Source organism: Dunckerocampus dactyliophorus, chromosome 18, assembly GCF_027744805.1.
Source record: "Dunckerocampus dactyliophorus isolate RoL2022-P2 chromosome 18, RoL_Ddac_1.1, whole genome shotgun sequence".
Lineage (NCBI taxonomy): Eukaryota > Metazoa > Chordata > Actinopteri > Syngnathiformes > Syngnathidae > Dunckerocampus > Dunckerocampus dactyliophorus.
In genome coordinates, this window is record NC_072836.1 from 16,938,479 (window position 1) to 16,954,661 (window position 16,183).

Here is a 16,183-nt window from a genome sequence, read left to right on the forward strand (position 1 = left end):
GGTTTCAGCACTGCCACTAATGATTTAATGAAGTTTTTTTTTAAAGGGTGTGGGTGCCTTTGTTCATTACTTTCTATTACAGTCCTGTCTCATACTAATGCAAATATATTTTACCCATCTAAGGCTCACCAAGAAAGCTGGGAAGCCCCAATGGTGACATGAGATAGGTGTGTGTTTTCCAGGCAGGGTCACACCTGTCGGGCGGTGCCTTTAGAGGGGGTGTCACCCATGGGCTCGATCGCCGGGCGGCGGAGCAAGTCGACATCCTTTGATGAGTCTACAGGCAATGGAGGCTGCTGATGTAACATGGCTCCACTTTTATACTACCGTGTTATATAAAGTGATTTATTTCAGTTTTAATTCAATCGAGGACTGCAGTCCACTAGTCTCGTCCTGCTGGAAGTTTACTTTTTAAAAATTAACTCTTTTTCGCGAATGTCATTATGGCTCTGTCCCAGATTCAGTGTTTGGACGACAACCACGTAAACCCGCGGACTAATGAGTCCAAGCCGGACTTCTTGTACAGCGAGGACCAGAGGCTCGCCCTGGAGGCTCTGCTCCGGGAAGGTCGCCAGTCGTTCGCCAAGTTCCTGGAAGAGCGACACATGCGGGGCTTCCTCTCGGACCTGGAGCAGGAAACTCTCACTGGGACTCTGGAGCCCTATGACCCCGGCTCGGAGCTATTCCCGGAGGACGCCGAGGAAAACGAACCCCCGCTGTCGCTACACTACTGGCCGGACTTATCGGACTTGTCTGTCCCGCAGATGGACTTGGGTTGGCCGCAGTCTGAATCCTACCGCGGCGTGACGCGCACCTCCGTGTACACGCAGCCACCGCTGGAGGGTCAGACCCACATTAAGGAGATTGTCAGGAAAATGATCGCGCAGGCGCAAAAGGTGTGGTAACCTGGCTTGTTGGACAGCTTGCGTGCACGTTAGACTGTTTTCTTTGAAAAGCAGCAGGATGCCTGTGTTTGCCATTACTTTAAAAATGGAAATGTTATGTCAACATACAGAACCAGTCAGGTACTGGAAGTGTGTTAGAAACGGTTATAAAATTTAGTTGAAAATGGGGTCATTGGAAATAGGTGGTAATTCCTGAATTGTTTAAACTACGAAAGCTAAATTCACTATAATCTATTTGTTGACACAATATGGTCATAAACTGCAACGAGTAGAGAGCTGCCAGAGTTCATTCTCGGTTTATGGTGTTCCATGTACACGCTCCCATAAATGAATTAAAAACCTAATTTTGGTGCATAAACACCACAATCGCTCCAAAACTGGTTACTGATGCGGTGCGCCACTGCAATCGCATGACAGTCATGATTGAAACAGCGACCCGGGCGTTGTATGGACGACGAGGAGGTGCTCGATCAACAATGTCTTTATTGCAAAAACAAAACATGTTGCTGTCAGCTGAACCGTGCCAAAACAACATCAGCAAACTAAACTGTCCTTCACACAGTCAGGGCTCGTGTCATGTTCACAAAACTCTTGGACAATGCAGTACACATACCTGTCAGTTCGCTGATCCTCTAAAACTGCTGTGTTTTATGTCCTCCGTGTGTTTTGTGTACAATGTGAGTGAGTTCTATATTGGATACAAAAACGTAACATGAAGCAGTGGGGGAGGACACAAACGTCAGCAACATTCGCCTTAGCTACGGGAGCTACAGTGCTAACTTTACAGTCGCATTTTAACAGGCTACCGTGTCGTGTAAGCATATTTGCTGGGGAAAAAGAAAAAGATCAAACTTACAGCTCACAAGTCTGTAGCTCATTGACAGATAGTTGGGAAACGTCGAGGCTTTGTTTTAAGATGTGTAGCGAAGCGTCTGTGAAGTGGCAAACATACACGGGATGGGTTCATTGAGCTTGGGGCGGGATAGAGGGGGTACATTGTCCACAAGGAAGGAGGTTTTTCGTATAAGCGACCATTTTGGGGGCCTCTTCCTCAAGTGTGGGAAATGAGAGAATGTTCTCATGTTTGACGGTCCAAAACAGGCTCAAATGACACATATTGCTAGTATAGCATCGTTACAGAGTTCATTTTGTATAATAGCGGACCTTTTAATAGAACCAAATCAAGAAGGCCACCAGAAGAGGGAAGTAATTTAACATTGCGTATTTACTAGCTTTCATTTCAAAAGTTGCAGTTGACATCGTTACTGTCAGTTTGAGGTCAGGATCCAGACTGAAGTGACCCAGTGAGACCGTGACGAGCAAAGTGTCCTGTGTTTTATCAGGGACTGGAAGAAGCGTCTCACACTTAACAGTGACGCCACACTATACTGGATATTTGCATGCGTGTGCACTGTGGGAACATGTGACAAACGTTTTCTACGTCAGTGGCATGTGTGGCGTGTCTGGAACACCCTTTGGGCGTTTCAGAAGCGAAGCAAATAACAAGTGAAGTAGACTGCAAGCTTTCAGTGTGCGGATGCAATTCCTTAATTACTGTTTTGACCATTTTTATTTGAACAGGAACCAAAACCTGGGGAACGGCTTGAATCCCATTCGTTTTAACATAGTCAACACTATATTGTGGACGCCCTGTGTTTTTTGTGTTTCCCCAGGTGATAACACCGCATAACCTAGTTTCTTGTGTGTTTGAATATTCAGGTCATTGCAGTGGTGATGGATGTCTTCACCGATGTTGACATCTTTAGAGATTTGATCGATGCTGGTTACAAGAGGAAGGTTTCCATTTACATCCTGGTGGAAAGCACAACGTTACCTCATTTCCTGTCCATGTGTCACAGGGCCAACATGCACGCGGGACACCTCAAGGTATGTATCATTTCAAGAACCAAGACCCCCAGAATTTGCGGGAAAAACGCGAGTAATTGAAACGACCATAAAAATTTGACACACAGCACGCTCCTCCCCCTCCGAACTCTCCTGCTAGCCTGACGTTGATATTCTCTTCTGATTTCGAATCAGCATTTGCAAAAAAAAGTGACTGATTAGATTCAGCTCCAGAACCCTCCCCGTTTCTTTCCAATTGCCATCGATAACTTGTGACTAAGGAAGCTTACCAGCTACATGCACAGACGCATAATCCAGGTTTAAGCCCTAAATGTGCCTCACAGACTTATTAAATGCATTTAAAGTACAAAATGTATAGGAAACAAAATGGAATCGGAGCCCAGTGGTTCTCAACTGGTGGGTTGGGACCCAAAAGTGGGCCGCGGATCCATTCTGGGTGGGTCGCAGACAGTGAGTCAAAAATGACATTAAAATATGTAACATATAACCAATGTCTGACTTCTTTTTTTAAGTAAAATTGAGGCCTATTTTAGTTACCTTCCTCTTTGGTATAAGTGAAATACCTGATTTTGTGGTCTGATTTAGTGCTTTTGTTTATTTTTTTTTATATGTAATCATAATTTATGCATTATTTGCATGCAGTTATCATGTCCTTCCTCATTTCCTCTAAAATGCACTTTGGACATGTAATTTTGTGTCTTAATGTTTCAATAGATGACATAGGCGATTTAAAATAAAAAAAAAAATACATTTGATTGGTTGATCTTAAATAAAGGTATAAAAACTCTAAATAAAAAATTTAATAAATAAATGAAAAACATCACATGAAAGTGATTTAATGAAAAGGGTAAAAATAAAACAAATACAAATAAAAATGACTTAAATAAAAGTGGGTCGAGTCTTAATGACCATTGGAAAATGTGGGTCCCAGGTTGAGACCATTTGAGAAGCCCTCGTCTAGCCTTTAGCCTGGTCGCCCGCTGTGGCGATGCATCCATCTCCCTCTAAAGCAGCAGTGGTACGCAGCTCTGCAGTCCGCTGGGTCGTCCCATGTCTACATAATCTACACTGCTTGCCTGTTGTAATTCCAGTAACGACTTACGATCATTTATTAACTTGTGTTCACTGCCCTGCAAGTTTTGAGGCAGTTAGACCTGCAAGTTAGGTCTTCCGAAGCCACACAAAGAAGGCGCCGCCATCTTGCACGTCACAACGTTACGTTGTACATGTATGCTGCTTTATTGTCACTTTTTTTTCTAAATTACTACATACCTTACCTAGTGTGAGTAAGATGTGTTGTCTCTGGAAAAGACTGACTATTTTCTGAGAAAAAAAGGTAAAAATTAAACTTTTTTTCGATGAAAAATCTGCAAATTTTGCAGGTTTGCCATTGCTTAATTGGGGATAATGGGAGAGCCACTGTACTAAGAAAAAAACACAGTCGTAAACCAGTTTGACCCACTTTATCTAGTCAGAAGGAACACTTGCCTAGATTTAACAAACAATACCAATATTGTAAGACTATTGGTGTCATACGAACGATAAACAAAAGAGTTACCAGATAAAAGGTCAAATCTTTTGATCAAAATGATAAAAATCATCTCTTTGAGGTTTGAATTAGGTCTTATTATGCGGTCAAACACAATCCGTGGTTGCTGGTCAACCTCCAATTTGGTCTCCAACATTTCCAATACCTCAATGGCTGCAGGTCATTTTTAGTCCATTGAAATCAGAGTACATTTACATTTTTACAACAAAAAAAATGAATCAAATACCAAAGTAGTTTTAATAATTGATTAATCATTGATTCAATGATTAATTGTTGCATCTATACAGTATAACATTCCCAATACTTTCCATATTGCTATTAAAAAGGTTCTACCTTGACAAAGCTTTGGCACGTAGCAATAGAACCCCAGCAGTCAGTTTACTAGTAATTACAGCAAATTAATTTTGTATCAATCGATACTAAATGCAAAGGCTCCAGACACACTTAAAATGCACCCGCACTCACAATTCCAGCCTTACTTGCTCATAACGATAAGAAAATCAGCAGAATTCTGTTCCAGTTTGGAGATGTGAGAGCGAGTTGTAGCAAAACTGCTGTGAATTGTTTGATCAAGAAACTAGCTTGCTGCCAAATCCACAAACGTAATTGTAGTTGAGTTTTACTGTCGTGAAAATACACTTCTGGAGTGAGATTATTTCCAGTAGATGAAGCATTTACTTATTTATTGAAATATAGTTTTGTAAACTACTAAATTGTTCCCAAAACCCTTACAGTGTCTTATGTATTCTAAAATGCACATTCTAGTCCAGTTAGGAACGCCAGGTTTGGGTGTTTACACAAGTATTTGTTCAGAATATTTACTGTAAGATGGACTATTTAGGAGACTTGATAGAAACAGAATAGAATAAGGCCGCAGGGCTCGTGCTTCGAAAAACACAATGACAAAAACAGGCGCGCACACGCTCAAACTCCCCTCTGCCAGTTCGTGCCTTGGAGGAACTAAAGGCAAGCACAAATGCAGCCTGACAGACTCTCATTGCCATCTGCTTCTGGATTATCAGCAAAACAGCAGAAAAGGCCACAGTCTCATGCGGCACCCTGTGCTGCGCTCAATAAACCCCAGCACATGACAAGTGAGTGAGGCGCTCAGAGGTTGGCAAGTTAGCTGTGTTTCTGACAGATGTACTTTTGTGGCGTCTGCCTTCACCAACACTCGGAGTTCTCGCAATTCCCGGCTGCATGTTTGTTTGTTTTTTTGCATTGAAAGTGTGCAAACATCTGCATTGTTTACAACATAGAAATGTACTGTATTGAGAATAACTTCAACACTTTGCGCTACAGAAGTGTTTTCTAGTAACTCTACCAACTGGGGTCCATTTAACACATGCTCAAGCAGGATTAATACGTACACCCTGCCATTAATTATGAATATAGTACAAAAAGAAAAAGAGAACTAGTTACGCGAGCGTGGCGGTGTAAGACGGAAATGGATCAATACATTGGCGGACTGGCGGAGTAACACGTAGTGGCGTCGCCACACTGACAGGAAAGACAATGTCACTTTTCCTCTTTTCAAGCCAACTATTTCAGTTTAAACTCCATTATGACTCCCAAGGCAGTCAGGCAGACTCGTCTGGTGGCAGAGCCTAAAAGTGAAAGTGAAAGTCAAACTAGACATCGTAGGACGCTCAGTGGCGAAATCAACATTGGCCGCAGGCCCAATCCAAGCTGCTGAAATGCGGCAACCATCATGACGGATAAAGATGACGTCCTTGAACATGCGAAAGGATCTCCTCCCATGAAATGGACAGTGATAAGAGCATAAGCAGCGTAGCGGTCTCATTATTGTGACGTCCTCCTGCCAATAGGCCGTCTCTCACTCCTTGTTACCCACCCCCCACCCCCAGTGTTTCATGTTTAATTACAGTAATTTATATGTCTTTTGTGCGTTCTGTGTACAGTGTGAGTGACTTAGTTAATTTAGGTATAATAGTAGAATTTAGATCGGGGTGTCCAAACTTTTTCCAACGAGGGAGGCATACTGAAAAATGAAGCATGCAAAGGCCACTTGGATATTTTGTAAACCAACACATGTATGTATGTATGCTAAGAAGTCACAAAGCTGCTTTTTTTTTTAATTTTCCAAATACGTATTTCAGCTTTCTTCCTAAATAATCTAAAAAACATTTTTTTAATAGTTTTACTTTTTCCCATAATATTTTGAGTTAATTATTTTAACTTTTTTGGCTCAAATGACAACTTGATTTTGTTTTGTTTATCATATTCCGAAAATAATGTATTATTTCTTTAATATTTCAACTCTTTGCTACTAAAATAATGTTATTTTTCCGCATAATGATATGTTAATATTTTGACTTTATGGTCCTAAAATTGCAGCTGGTTTTTCTAGTTCTGCTGTTTTTTTCCCTCAAGTATTTCGTCTTGTAAATTTTCTTCCCATAATATGACTTTACTCCCATAATATTTTTATTATTATTCTTGTAACATTAAAACTTGTTCCACAACCTAATTTTCCAAAAATGACAACCTTATTTGTGTTGTCGGTTTCTCATCATATTACAAGTTTTAAAAAAATAACACGTTTTCTTTAATATTTCAATGTTACGCTCATAAAAGGATGTTTTACAACCTTATTCTTGTCAAAAAATACGACTTTTTCTTGTCAGTTTTTTCTCTTCATATTCCCTGAAACTTTGGTTTAACTCCTAATTGTAGGAACCCAGGAGCGTTCGAATTCAGAGGTTTTGCTGTATTCCTTGCTGAGTCCTATACAATCTGGGCTGGTGGGCATTATTACGCTCCCTGCTGAACCCCATGTGCTGCCAGGGGGCTTAGTGGTGCAGAGCCATTGTTAGTATCAATCAAAGTCTCTCTCTGACAGGCTTTTCACTGTTGTCTCGCCACGTGGCATCGCAGAGAGCATTATGTGGAGCACAGGGAATGTCTTCATGAGTAAGTGGCAATTATGACCAGAAATAGTAATAGTGCTAAGTCAATCCATCGTGTCATGTTGGCATGTCTGGTTGTACGAGGGGAAGAAACGTGTGACAGCTTGATGACAGCATTTATAATAAGCTGGAAGTGGAAAAGCTTTGTGTCCTTTGAATTGCAGAACCGCTCTGTCTGAATTTGCTCTGGAATCTTGGGAATATGTTTGTATAAACGGATTTGTGTATAATTCGCCAATACTACATACAGCTCATTAGCTCAGTCAATTCGCAGTTGTAGCTGCACTGTGATCAAAGATAGTGAAGTGGTTGCACTGTGCAGCACATTCTTTCTTGAACGGCCAAAGGCTAAGAAAAATGAAATTTGCTGATCTTATCTAATCGCTCAAAAGAATGCACAAAGGGGAAGAGAAACCTGTGACCATAAAGGGAGGAAAAGAGAACTTCCAACACATGACCCACTGAATCATGCTCTTCAGACAGAGCATAACAAGGCCAATCTTGAACTACTGTATGCTGCTCCTTGAATCCACATAGTATGCTTCCAAGACGATCAGGCCCACACATTTTCTCCAATTATTCCAAACCAACGAGTGTGAACAAGCAATTAATTATGGAATTTGGAGGTTTGCAAAAAGTTGAGTCCTCAAAGTTGCAGCCAAAAAAGGCTACTTGTTGCATAACATGTTGCAACGCAGCTGTTGAATGCTCCACATTGGTAAACATCACTTTCATTTTGCCTCATGAGTAAGTAAATAAAATAAAATTAATACTGATTTGAGTACATGCACCACAGGGGTGGCTGAAATCTGAATAGGTCCCCTGTTATATAAGCCACAGCTGTCAAAAACATGCATCATGAAGAGGAAAAAAACATAAGTCACACTGGACTGACTATAAGTCGCATTTATGTATTTAGAAGTCAAGGCCAAGAACAGACATTTAATCCAGAAAGGCAACTTCACAATAGCACACAGAACAACAGGTTGAATAGGTGTGTTAACGTAACACATTAACAGTTATTCATCAAAACAATAGCAGAAAGAACATACCTGGGAGGCTGAATAGACTAAATTAACATAAGAAGCAAGCGAGTCCAACAAGCAAGTTACTAGTAAGCAAGTTCACCAAACTCACGATCTCATTCCACAACACTAAATCTATTAAATTCTTCCTCTTAAGTGTAGAGGTGGTTGTGTGATTTTGCTTTGTCCTGGGCATGATGTCCCTAGCTTTGTGTGAATAGTGTATAATAAACACAGGAAGTGAGGAAAAACAATAGTGATTGCAGTGGTATGAAGAAGGGGTAGGATTAAAGAAACTGCTTCTTCTTCCTCCTTTTCAGACATGTTGAATTGTGAAAGTGTTGTATTCGTACATGGAACTGTTGTATTCCGATGTAACTAACTACTAACTAATTAACTCACACCAAGCTAAAATGCTATGGCTTATTTTCTCTTTTTATGTCTACTACATTGGATAGTAAAGGTGACTATAGGGGTGTTATTTCATGTCTAGAGGGCTCTAATAAGGTTACAAACTTCATTTAGAAGGTCATAATCGGGTTTTCTATGCGCTAACTACAAAAATACTCCATTTATGAAAAAGGAATCCCACTTCGCAGAAATTCACTTATCACAGTTGGGTCTGGAACCAATAAACCGTGATAAATGAGGGGTTACTGGATACCTTCTGTATATGTACCAGTATAAACTTAGTGGTTTGACAGTCAAGTAATCATGAGTGGGTGATTTTCTTCACGGAGAATGTCATAGCTTGGTCTTATTTTACTAACATAAAGCATTATGACCAAGAATCTGTGTGTGTATATTGTAGCATCTTCGGGTACGATGCACGGAGGGGTCGGAGTTCTACACTCGGTCCTGCACGAAGGTCAGAGGTCGTCTGGGCCACAGATTTATGTTCATCGATGGAGACAAAGCTGTATCCGGGTCATTCAGGTGATCATATTTGATGTGTGTGCTGTATAGATGTAAAGGTTTATAAATGCAATTATCTGCATACTTGACAGACAGGCTGCAAATGTATCATATTTCAAGTAAATGCATTTTCCCTGTCATCAAAAGGTAACAAAATAGTGACACCATGTTAGAGCATTGCAAATGTTTTAATATGTTGGGTAATATTTCATATCTTGACAGATTTAGTACTTGGTATCTGTCCATTTTGAAACATGTAAATCTAACTGTCAGCATTTCACTGTCTAGACAGTCTTACATTTTATTGTCAGCTCTTTTGTAATATTTATGTTTGTATTTTCTTAATTATTTATAGTTTCACCTGGATGTCTTCACGACTGGACAAAAATCTTGTCACCGTCGTTACAGGCCAGGCAGTGGAGGCCTTTGATCATCTGTTTCGCCACCTTTACATGACCTCCAGATTTGTAGATCTCCGACAAGTCACCACAAACCCTGAGCCTGAGCCTGAGCCTGTACAGCAACCAGTCCCTGTAGTCGTTCCTTCCACTACTCTTGCAAGGAAATTGTACAACCCAAAGTACGCTTTACTGATTGGAGATAATGCAAGTACGCCACCCTCTGCAGCTGAAAATAGCCCCAAAGAGTCACAGACACCGGAGGTCCCAGATACAAAAAAGAGGCGACGAGGAAGGGGGAGTCAAGAACCTGCAGAAGAGCCCATCCATCCGGGACTTCTTAATTTAGAGAAGGCTTGCTTGATCTCATACCTGCCCACCTGGCCAGAGCCTGACCCCCCAAGTGATGTAATCGGGTTCATAAACATCATGGATACCAGCAAACCGACTCAAGTGCATCTGCAGCGCTCCGAGAGGTTTGAAACCAGTCAAGCAATCCGGTTCAGCAGTCCTTTCAGCATGCCTAAGGAAATCCTGCCTGAGGTTGCTAGGCCAAGGGAGACAACTTTCAGAACAGACAAGACAAATCCTCCACCATCACAAAATAGAATCAAAGATGAAGTGCCTGTATATGACAGAGTGCAACACAGGGATCCCCCCAGTACCAAAGATGAGAAACTGGAACTACAATCATTTGCATCTCGTGCATTAACTAGTCAAGGTGATGGTCAGCCCATGAAACACATAGCCTCCCAATTTGATAACAATGAACACACTAAACAAACAAAAATGTCTACCGAGTACAGGACACACAGAAGGGAATCAAACAAGACACAAGCCCATCACCTGAAAAGCCGCAGTGATTCAAACTCAGGAACAGAACACACACAAATTAAAGCAGCAACGCCGCTCGTGCAAACTGTTCATACAGAGCAAGGTAGCACCTCTGCAACTAATAATCCACACTCTGCACCTGTCAGTTCCACATCCTTATCTGACAGTAATCCCATTCCCACAACTACCAGTATGGCTGCCAATGCTCCTTTGTCAGCAAACAGCTCCTCCTTTACACTTCCTACTCTTACCTCCCGCTTTGAAACCATCCAATCCCACTTATCCCCATCCTCATATTCAAGCTCAAATCCTGAAAACCTGACACCTCACACTGTCCATTCGGTTACCAAAAATGGCGACACCAGCGATGGCCGGAGCATGTTAAACACTAGTACTCTTAAGAGGCCTGAAAGCCTGATCACAAAGAAAGCAGACGGCCCCAAGTCCACTGGAGAAAACAAGCAACAGATAGCTGAAATGCGGAAAAACAGCAACAGAGAGACTGGAGTGCAAAAATATGACAGAAATAAGCAGGCTAAAGAAGCAGTTCGACTAGATGATGGCAAAGCAGGAACCTCGCATCTTTCTATTAACAAAAAACAAAGCCGAATAGAGGCTACTTTTGCATCAACGGGAGACAGTATTTCTGATGAGGTAAACACTGTAGACCATGATGGAGCTACAAAGCCACAGGCAGACCATGGAGCCACAGGAGAGACTGAAAGCAGAGCTACAGCAAAACCAATCACTGGTTCTAAGTCTGCACACATCCAGAATGAAAAAAACTCTGAGAATAAAACTTACCACGTAAAAGAGAACAAACCTCAAAGAATATCTTATTCTGAAAGACCTCCACTGAGTATGTGGGAGAGGATTCAGGCACAAACGGGTGATCCATCCAGCACAGATGTCACATCATCACAGCTTTCTGATAATATGACAAATTCTGAAAAGAAGAATGTCAGAAGAGCCTCCCAAGAATCTGCCCAGGAACAATCACTCTCTCATGCACCTGAGACACCCCGAAAATTACATCTGCCAGATATCCAGTCATCGGAAAGAGAATCGCGGTCAACCCCAGAGTCACCTACAAAGACTCAAGACTTTCGAAACTCTATGTCAGACATGAGTGATGGGTATCTCTCATCCAATCGATCCACAACTTCTGAAGAGTATTACGAATGTAGTGGCTCTCCAAACCAGGAAAAAGCATTATACCATAGCCATGGAAAAACAGATACTCATCTTGATAACACACATGCAAATACTCCTAATGCCGCTAACACCAGTCCATTGGTTATGGACTATAGTCCTTACGCTGCTTTGTTTGGCACCAAAGACAAGCATACCCCAAGTAACGAAACTCAGAGTCTTGATAAGAAAGTGAAAATGAAGAACAAGGATGTGACAAATAAAGACAGTGAAATCAAAAAGATGGATGAAAAGGGTAGAAAACTGAGGTCAGAACGAGATTCCAAAGGAAAAGAGAGGAGCAATGGTGAGGAGTCAAAGACAACAGGTTCACCGAAGACTGTTGAGAAAGCAAAGGACACCAAAGCTCAAACTCCTATGAGAAAACGGCCGTTGAATCCGTCAACAGCAGAGACGTCAGTACACAAAGTATTGTCAAGAACTCAGAGGGCAGGACCCAGCAATGTGCAGAACATAGATAGCTCAGCCCGACATGTTGATGTTCAGAAGGTACTAACACACAATGAGAACAATGGCAGTTCTACACCATAGTAAACTACTAAGACACACACTCGTAATACATCCAAACCAAGTAGCAATTACTTTTTATTAAAATATCTGTGCTGGTGTCGGTGCATCGATGTTTCTCTTTTCTTTGCTCTTTGTGCAACTATTGCACACAACTGAATGATGTCACGCAGTGTACGTATTGCCTGTGATGTACAGTATGCACCAAGAGGCGCATCACTAATGCGGGACATGACACTTGGTCATCATTCATTATTCAACAACGAGACGAGTGTGCAAAAGTGATGTTTAATGAAGCATTCAAGCGCACCCTGATACAATAATGATGAATGTGTTAAAGTTTGATAGTTTCACATTTGGTGACATTTCGCATCATTTTAACTCCGTTTTGACCTGAGACTCCCTACCAGTGGGAATAGTGTGTTCATGCTGAGATGGTGAAAGATTTGGATTTAATTCTTCATTTGCAACAGTGCTGTTTGGTCTGTTTGCATTGTATTTTTTAATTTACTATAGAAATGTAACGCACACTGTCTTCTCTGCTTTTTGTAACAGCCTAAAGCCACAGCCAAGCCCTCTCGTCCCGCCTCAGCCTCAGTGACCCAAGCAGAGAGGAAAGCGTCCCACAGCACTTCACAGGTCTTTGACTATTTAGCATCTTTTCGCAAGGCATCGTTGGGACAACCACCTTCATAAGCAGCTGCACAGGACAAGATACTTGGGTAGAGCTGGATAGTTGCATCACCAACAGTTACCTTTAAAAGCCTGAACTTGCCTCAATTCCCAACGTGCCAAAAAAAGCTATTCGCAGCTCGGGAAAAACACAGACAAGACAAATGTTCCATTTGTTGTTTTCATTGGCTGGTTGGACAACAATCAAAGCTTGAAGTACAAGACAAGCCAGCTACGACCAGAGTTCTGCAATCGGTGTAAATTCTATTTTCACATCTCAAGCTATCAAGGGACGGGTTAAAGTTGAAGGAACCCTCCCTAAAGACTCAACAGCTCCACCCCTGGTTGACCACTTAGGAGAACTAATTGACTAGGATTTGTGAATAGATGGAATTGCTTACAACTTGTCCTTGTTGCACATGCTCATACTGTCTGACTCGTTAAGCAAGACAGTTAAGGAATAAGATGACACACCTAAGAGTCACTTTCAATTATGCCAAAACCAAAGTTTATTGTACTGAGCACAATTAGCCAAGACAATTAGTTGTCTACCTGCTTGCATCTCGGCAACACCCTCTCAGGAAGTCTGGGAACTCATGTGCAAGTACTCAAGTATAACATTTGTCAGGTCAAAACCATATCCTGGAGAAGGTGGGATTTGATTTATTTGGACAAGGTAGGGGTAAAAGTAGTATTCATTAGGGTTAGTTAGACTCTTCAGTCACTGTTGTATCTCAGGCAGTGTTCACCTGTAGTTTAGTACTCTGGTCTGGACCAAAGTAAAGCTACATGATGTACACATTTGGTCTTGTTTGCTTAGCATTCACAGTGACATTTTGAATCAGCGGACTGAAAGTTGCCAATTCATAAGCCTATGCAAAACGCCACAAACCGACTGGACCATCTTTGTGGTAAAACTACCATTTTCTGGTTAAGATGCCGAGTTATACTGTATATGCAGTATATACTGCTGTGCTGTTGCATACGGGGCCAGTCTTGGTCCACTTGTTTGTGTGCACCAGGGTTTGTGTTCACACTGGACGAAACAAACCGCATTACAGTCATCCCTCGCCACTTTGCGGTTTGAATTTCGCCGCTTCACTATCAAAAATATGCATATTTGATCAAATTTGTTGTATTCTTGGCCTAAATTAAGCATTCAAACATAAAAATTGCGAAATGAACAAACATACAAATATAAGGCATTCAGAAGATGTAATATGTAGTGTAATATCTGTGACTTGTGTGCGCCTTTAAGGAGCAGGACCTGGGAAGTGACGTGTGCCGTCAGCTCGCTGGAGTTGACTGTGTTTAGCTGAGTGTTAGCAGTGTGGAGAGAAGTGTCGTTGGTGGTGCGTGCGAGTGACTGGCATGAGTTGTGGTCGACAGCAGTTCCTGTGTGAACGTTCACTGCATTTGTGTTCTCCGCTTGTTAATAAAGCGATTAAAGTGCATCGTGAGTCTCTCCTTATCCACAAACAGCGGCATTAAAATCCTTGTGCGTGTATTTGGACGTCTTAGCATTTATTAGCATTTAAATGAAACTGTTGCTTAGGTTGTTTTTTGAGGTCATGGTTATGCGACAAGGATACAATGTAAATATGGGGTTATGTTGAAATTTGCTGGCTTCTTCATGAAGAGTTTTAGTGGTGGATTATTAAAAGATAATTTATTCACAGTCCATTCAAAATAGCACAATATGAATGGGAATTCTGGGAATGTTTTGCTGACTTTTTTTTTTTATTTGAATCCACACACTACTAGATATACACATGGTCACAGCTACAATATCAAAACCCTTAGTACAGTAATGGTTTTGTCCATATGTTACTGTCAGTATGTCTGTCATTAAATCCATATACTCTCAGACCAATTGTAATATTAGTAACAGTGACAGTATTTTTATACCTAAACATTCAACCAAGAATTTTTTTTTTTTTAGTTTTTTTTTTTTTTTTACTTTCAAGGATTTATTTATTGTCCAGTCACAGAATATCCGTACAGGTATATACAGTTACATTATATTTATATAAGCTTGACAATAGGGCTCTTTTCCATTAGACACTCATTGTTCACTTTACATTTAAAGTATGTTTAAGTAAGGTGTGTTGAACATTGTTACTCTATTATTGTTAAAATATACTATTATTTACATCATGTACAGTAAGTGACTGTAGAATTAAAGTTACTGATGTTTTTCATGCTTTGTACAAAATCCTATTTATATTTAGAATGTTCTTGACAGTAACATAAAGTGAAAGGTATCAGCAGCAGGACGTTCACAGTCTCCGTTTGCAGGACAAATAAACCTATTGAAGACATCAATGAAATGGCTGAAAGGGTGTCAATTAATCACTAAATGTATTGTCCACCTGAATACGTAAGGTCCGCACCCCAAACTGACGCTGCAGAAAATTAAACATTATATTACCTTTATTATAACAACTGATGATGACGATTACACACACCGCCCTCAGAGCAGACTTGGCATCTGTAAAGCTGAAGCTTACAGTGCAGTTTTTAGACAAAGTTTACCTTTAAGAATCACAAAGCATTCTGCAAACATTTCATAACTGACACCCTCAAAAATATGGACTGGAATAAATAAAATAGGATGGAGAAAAAAGGTTAGCGAGGAGTTTGTCCCGGAAGTATCCCAGTCCAAGAGCAGCAAAAAAAAAAAAAAAAAAAAAAAAGAGTATCAGTTTATATAGGCCTGCATCTAAAATCTCCCATATTCGCCCGGATAGAACCCACGTGATCACAATAACAGCGTGTGCGATGTGCAAACAAGTTTAAAAAAGTACGTCATGAACAAGCACAAGTCCTCCACGGTGGCACATAAGCGGGGATGGTCACACCTTACAATAAGGTACACAAAAATACAGTGGTTATTGAGGAACTAATGAAGAACTAATGATTAAGGCACATATATTTAGACTAGTTACAGAAGAACTAATAAAGAACTAATGAGGAGCTATTGAGTAGAGCAGTTACTGAGGAACTAATGAAGAACTAACGACTAATTATTGAGTAGTGTTTAGGGCTAGGGTTAGGTAGGTTCGTTCCTCATTAACTACGGCAATTTTGTGGACCTCATTGTAAAGTGTTACCCCAGGGATGATCAACACAACCAACCCCATCACGCATCCAAAGAGTATCCTCGCAAAACAAACATCTGCCCACCCCAACACAACCTTCGGTGTCTGAAACATTCACAAAGTGTGAGAAAGGGATTTTTTCTCATACCTAAAGGTGATTTGTGCTGATACCGGATCAGCACAATACTGGCCGATATCAGAATTGAAAAGGTTGTATTGGGAAACCCCCATCTATCTTTTACAGCGTTTTACAGTATTCACATTCTTAC

At 40.9% G+C, this 16,183-nt stretch overlaps 1 protein-coding gene across 2 annotated transcripts; it reads left to right on the forward strand.

Annotated features, from left to right (window-relative positions):
- The first annotated feature begins 262 nt into the window (after positions 1 to 262).
- On the forward strand, positions 263 to 15,530 carry LOC129170811 (protein FAM83G-like). 2 transcript variants are annotated; one of them, XM_054758847.1, is made up of 5 exons: positions 263 to 896; positions 2,625 to 2,792; positions 9,087 to 9,211; positions 9,546 to 12,123; positions 12,697 to 15,530. In XM_054758847.1, exons 1-5 carry the CDS (start codon positions 444 to 446, stop codon positions 12,835 to 12,837), a joined length of 3,465 nt encoding a protein of 1,154 aa, XP_054614822.1. In that variant the 5' UTR covers positions 263 to 443; the 3' UTR covers positions 12,838 to 15,530. The 2 variants fall into 2 exon arrangements, with proteins under 2 accessions (XP_054614822.1, XP_054614823.1); XM_054758848.1 differs by lacking the exons at positions 9,087 to 9,211; positions 9,546 to 12,123.
- The last annotated feature ends 653 nt before the right edge of the window (positions 15,531 to 16,183 follow it).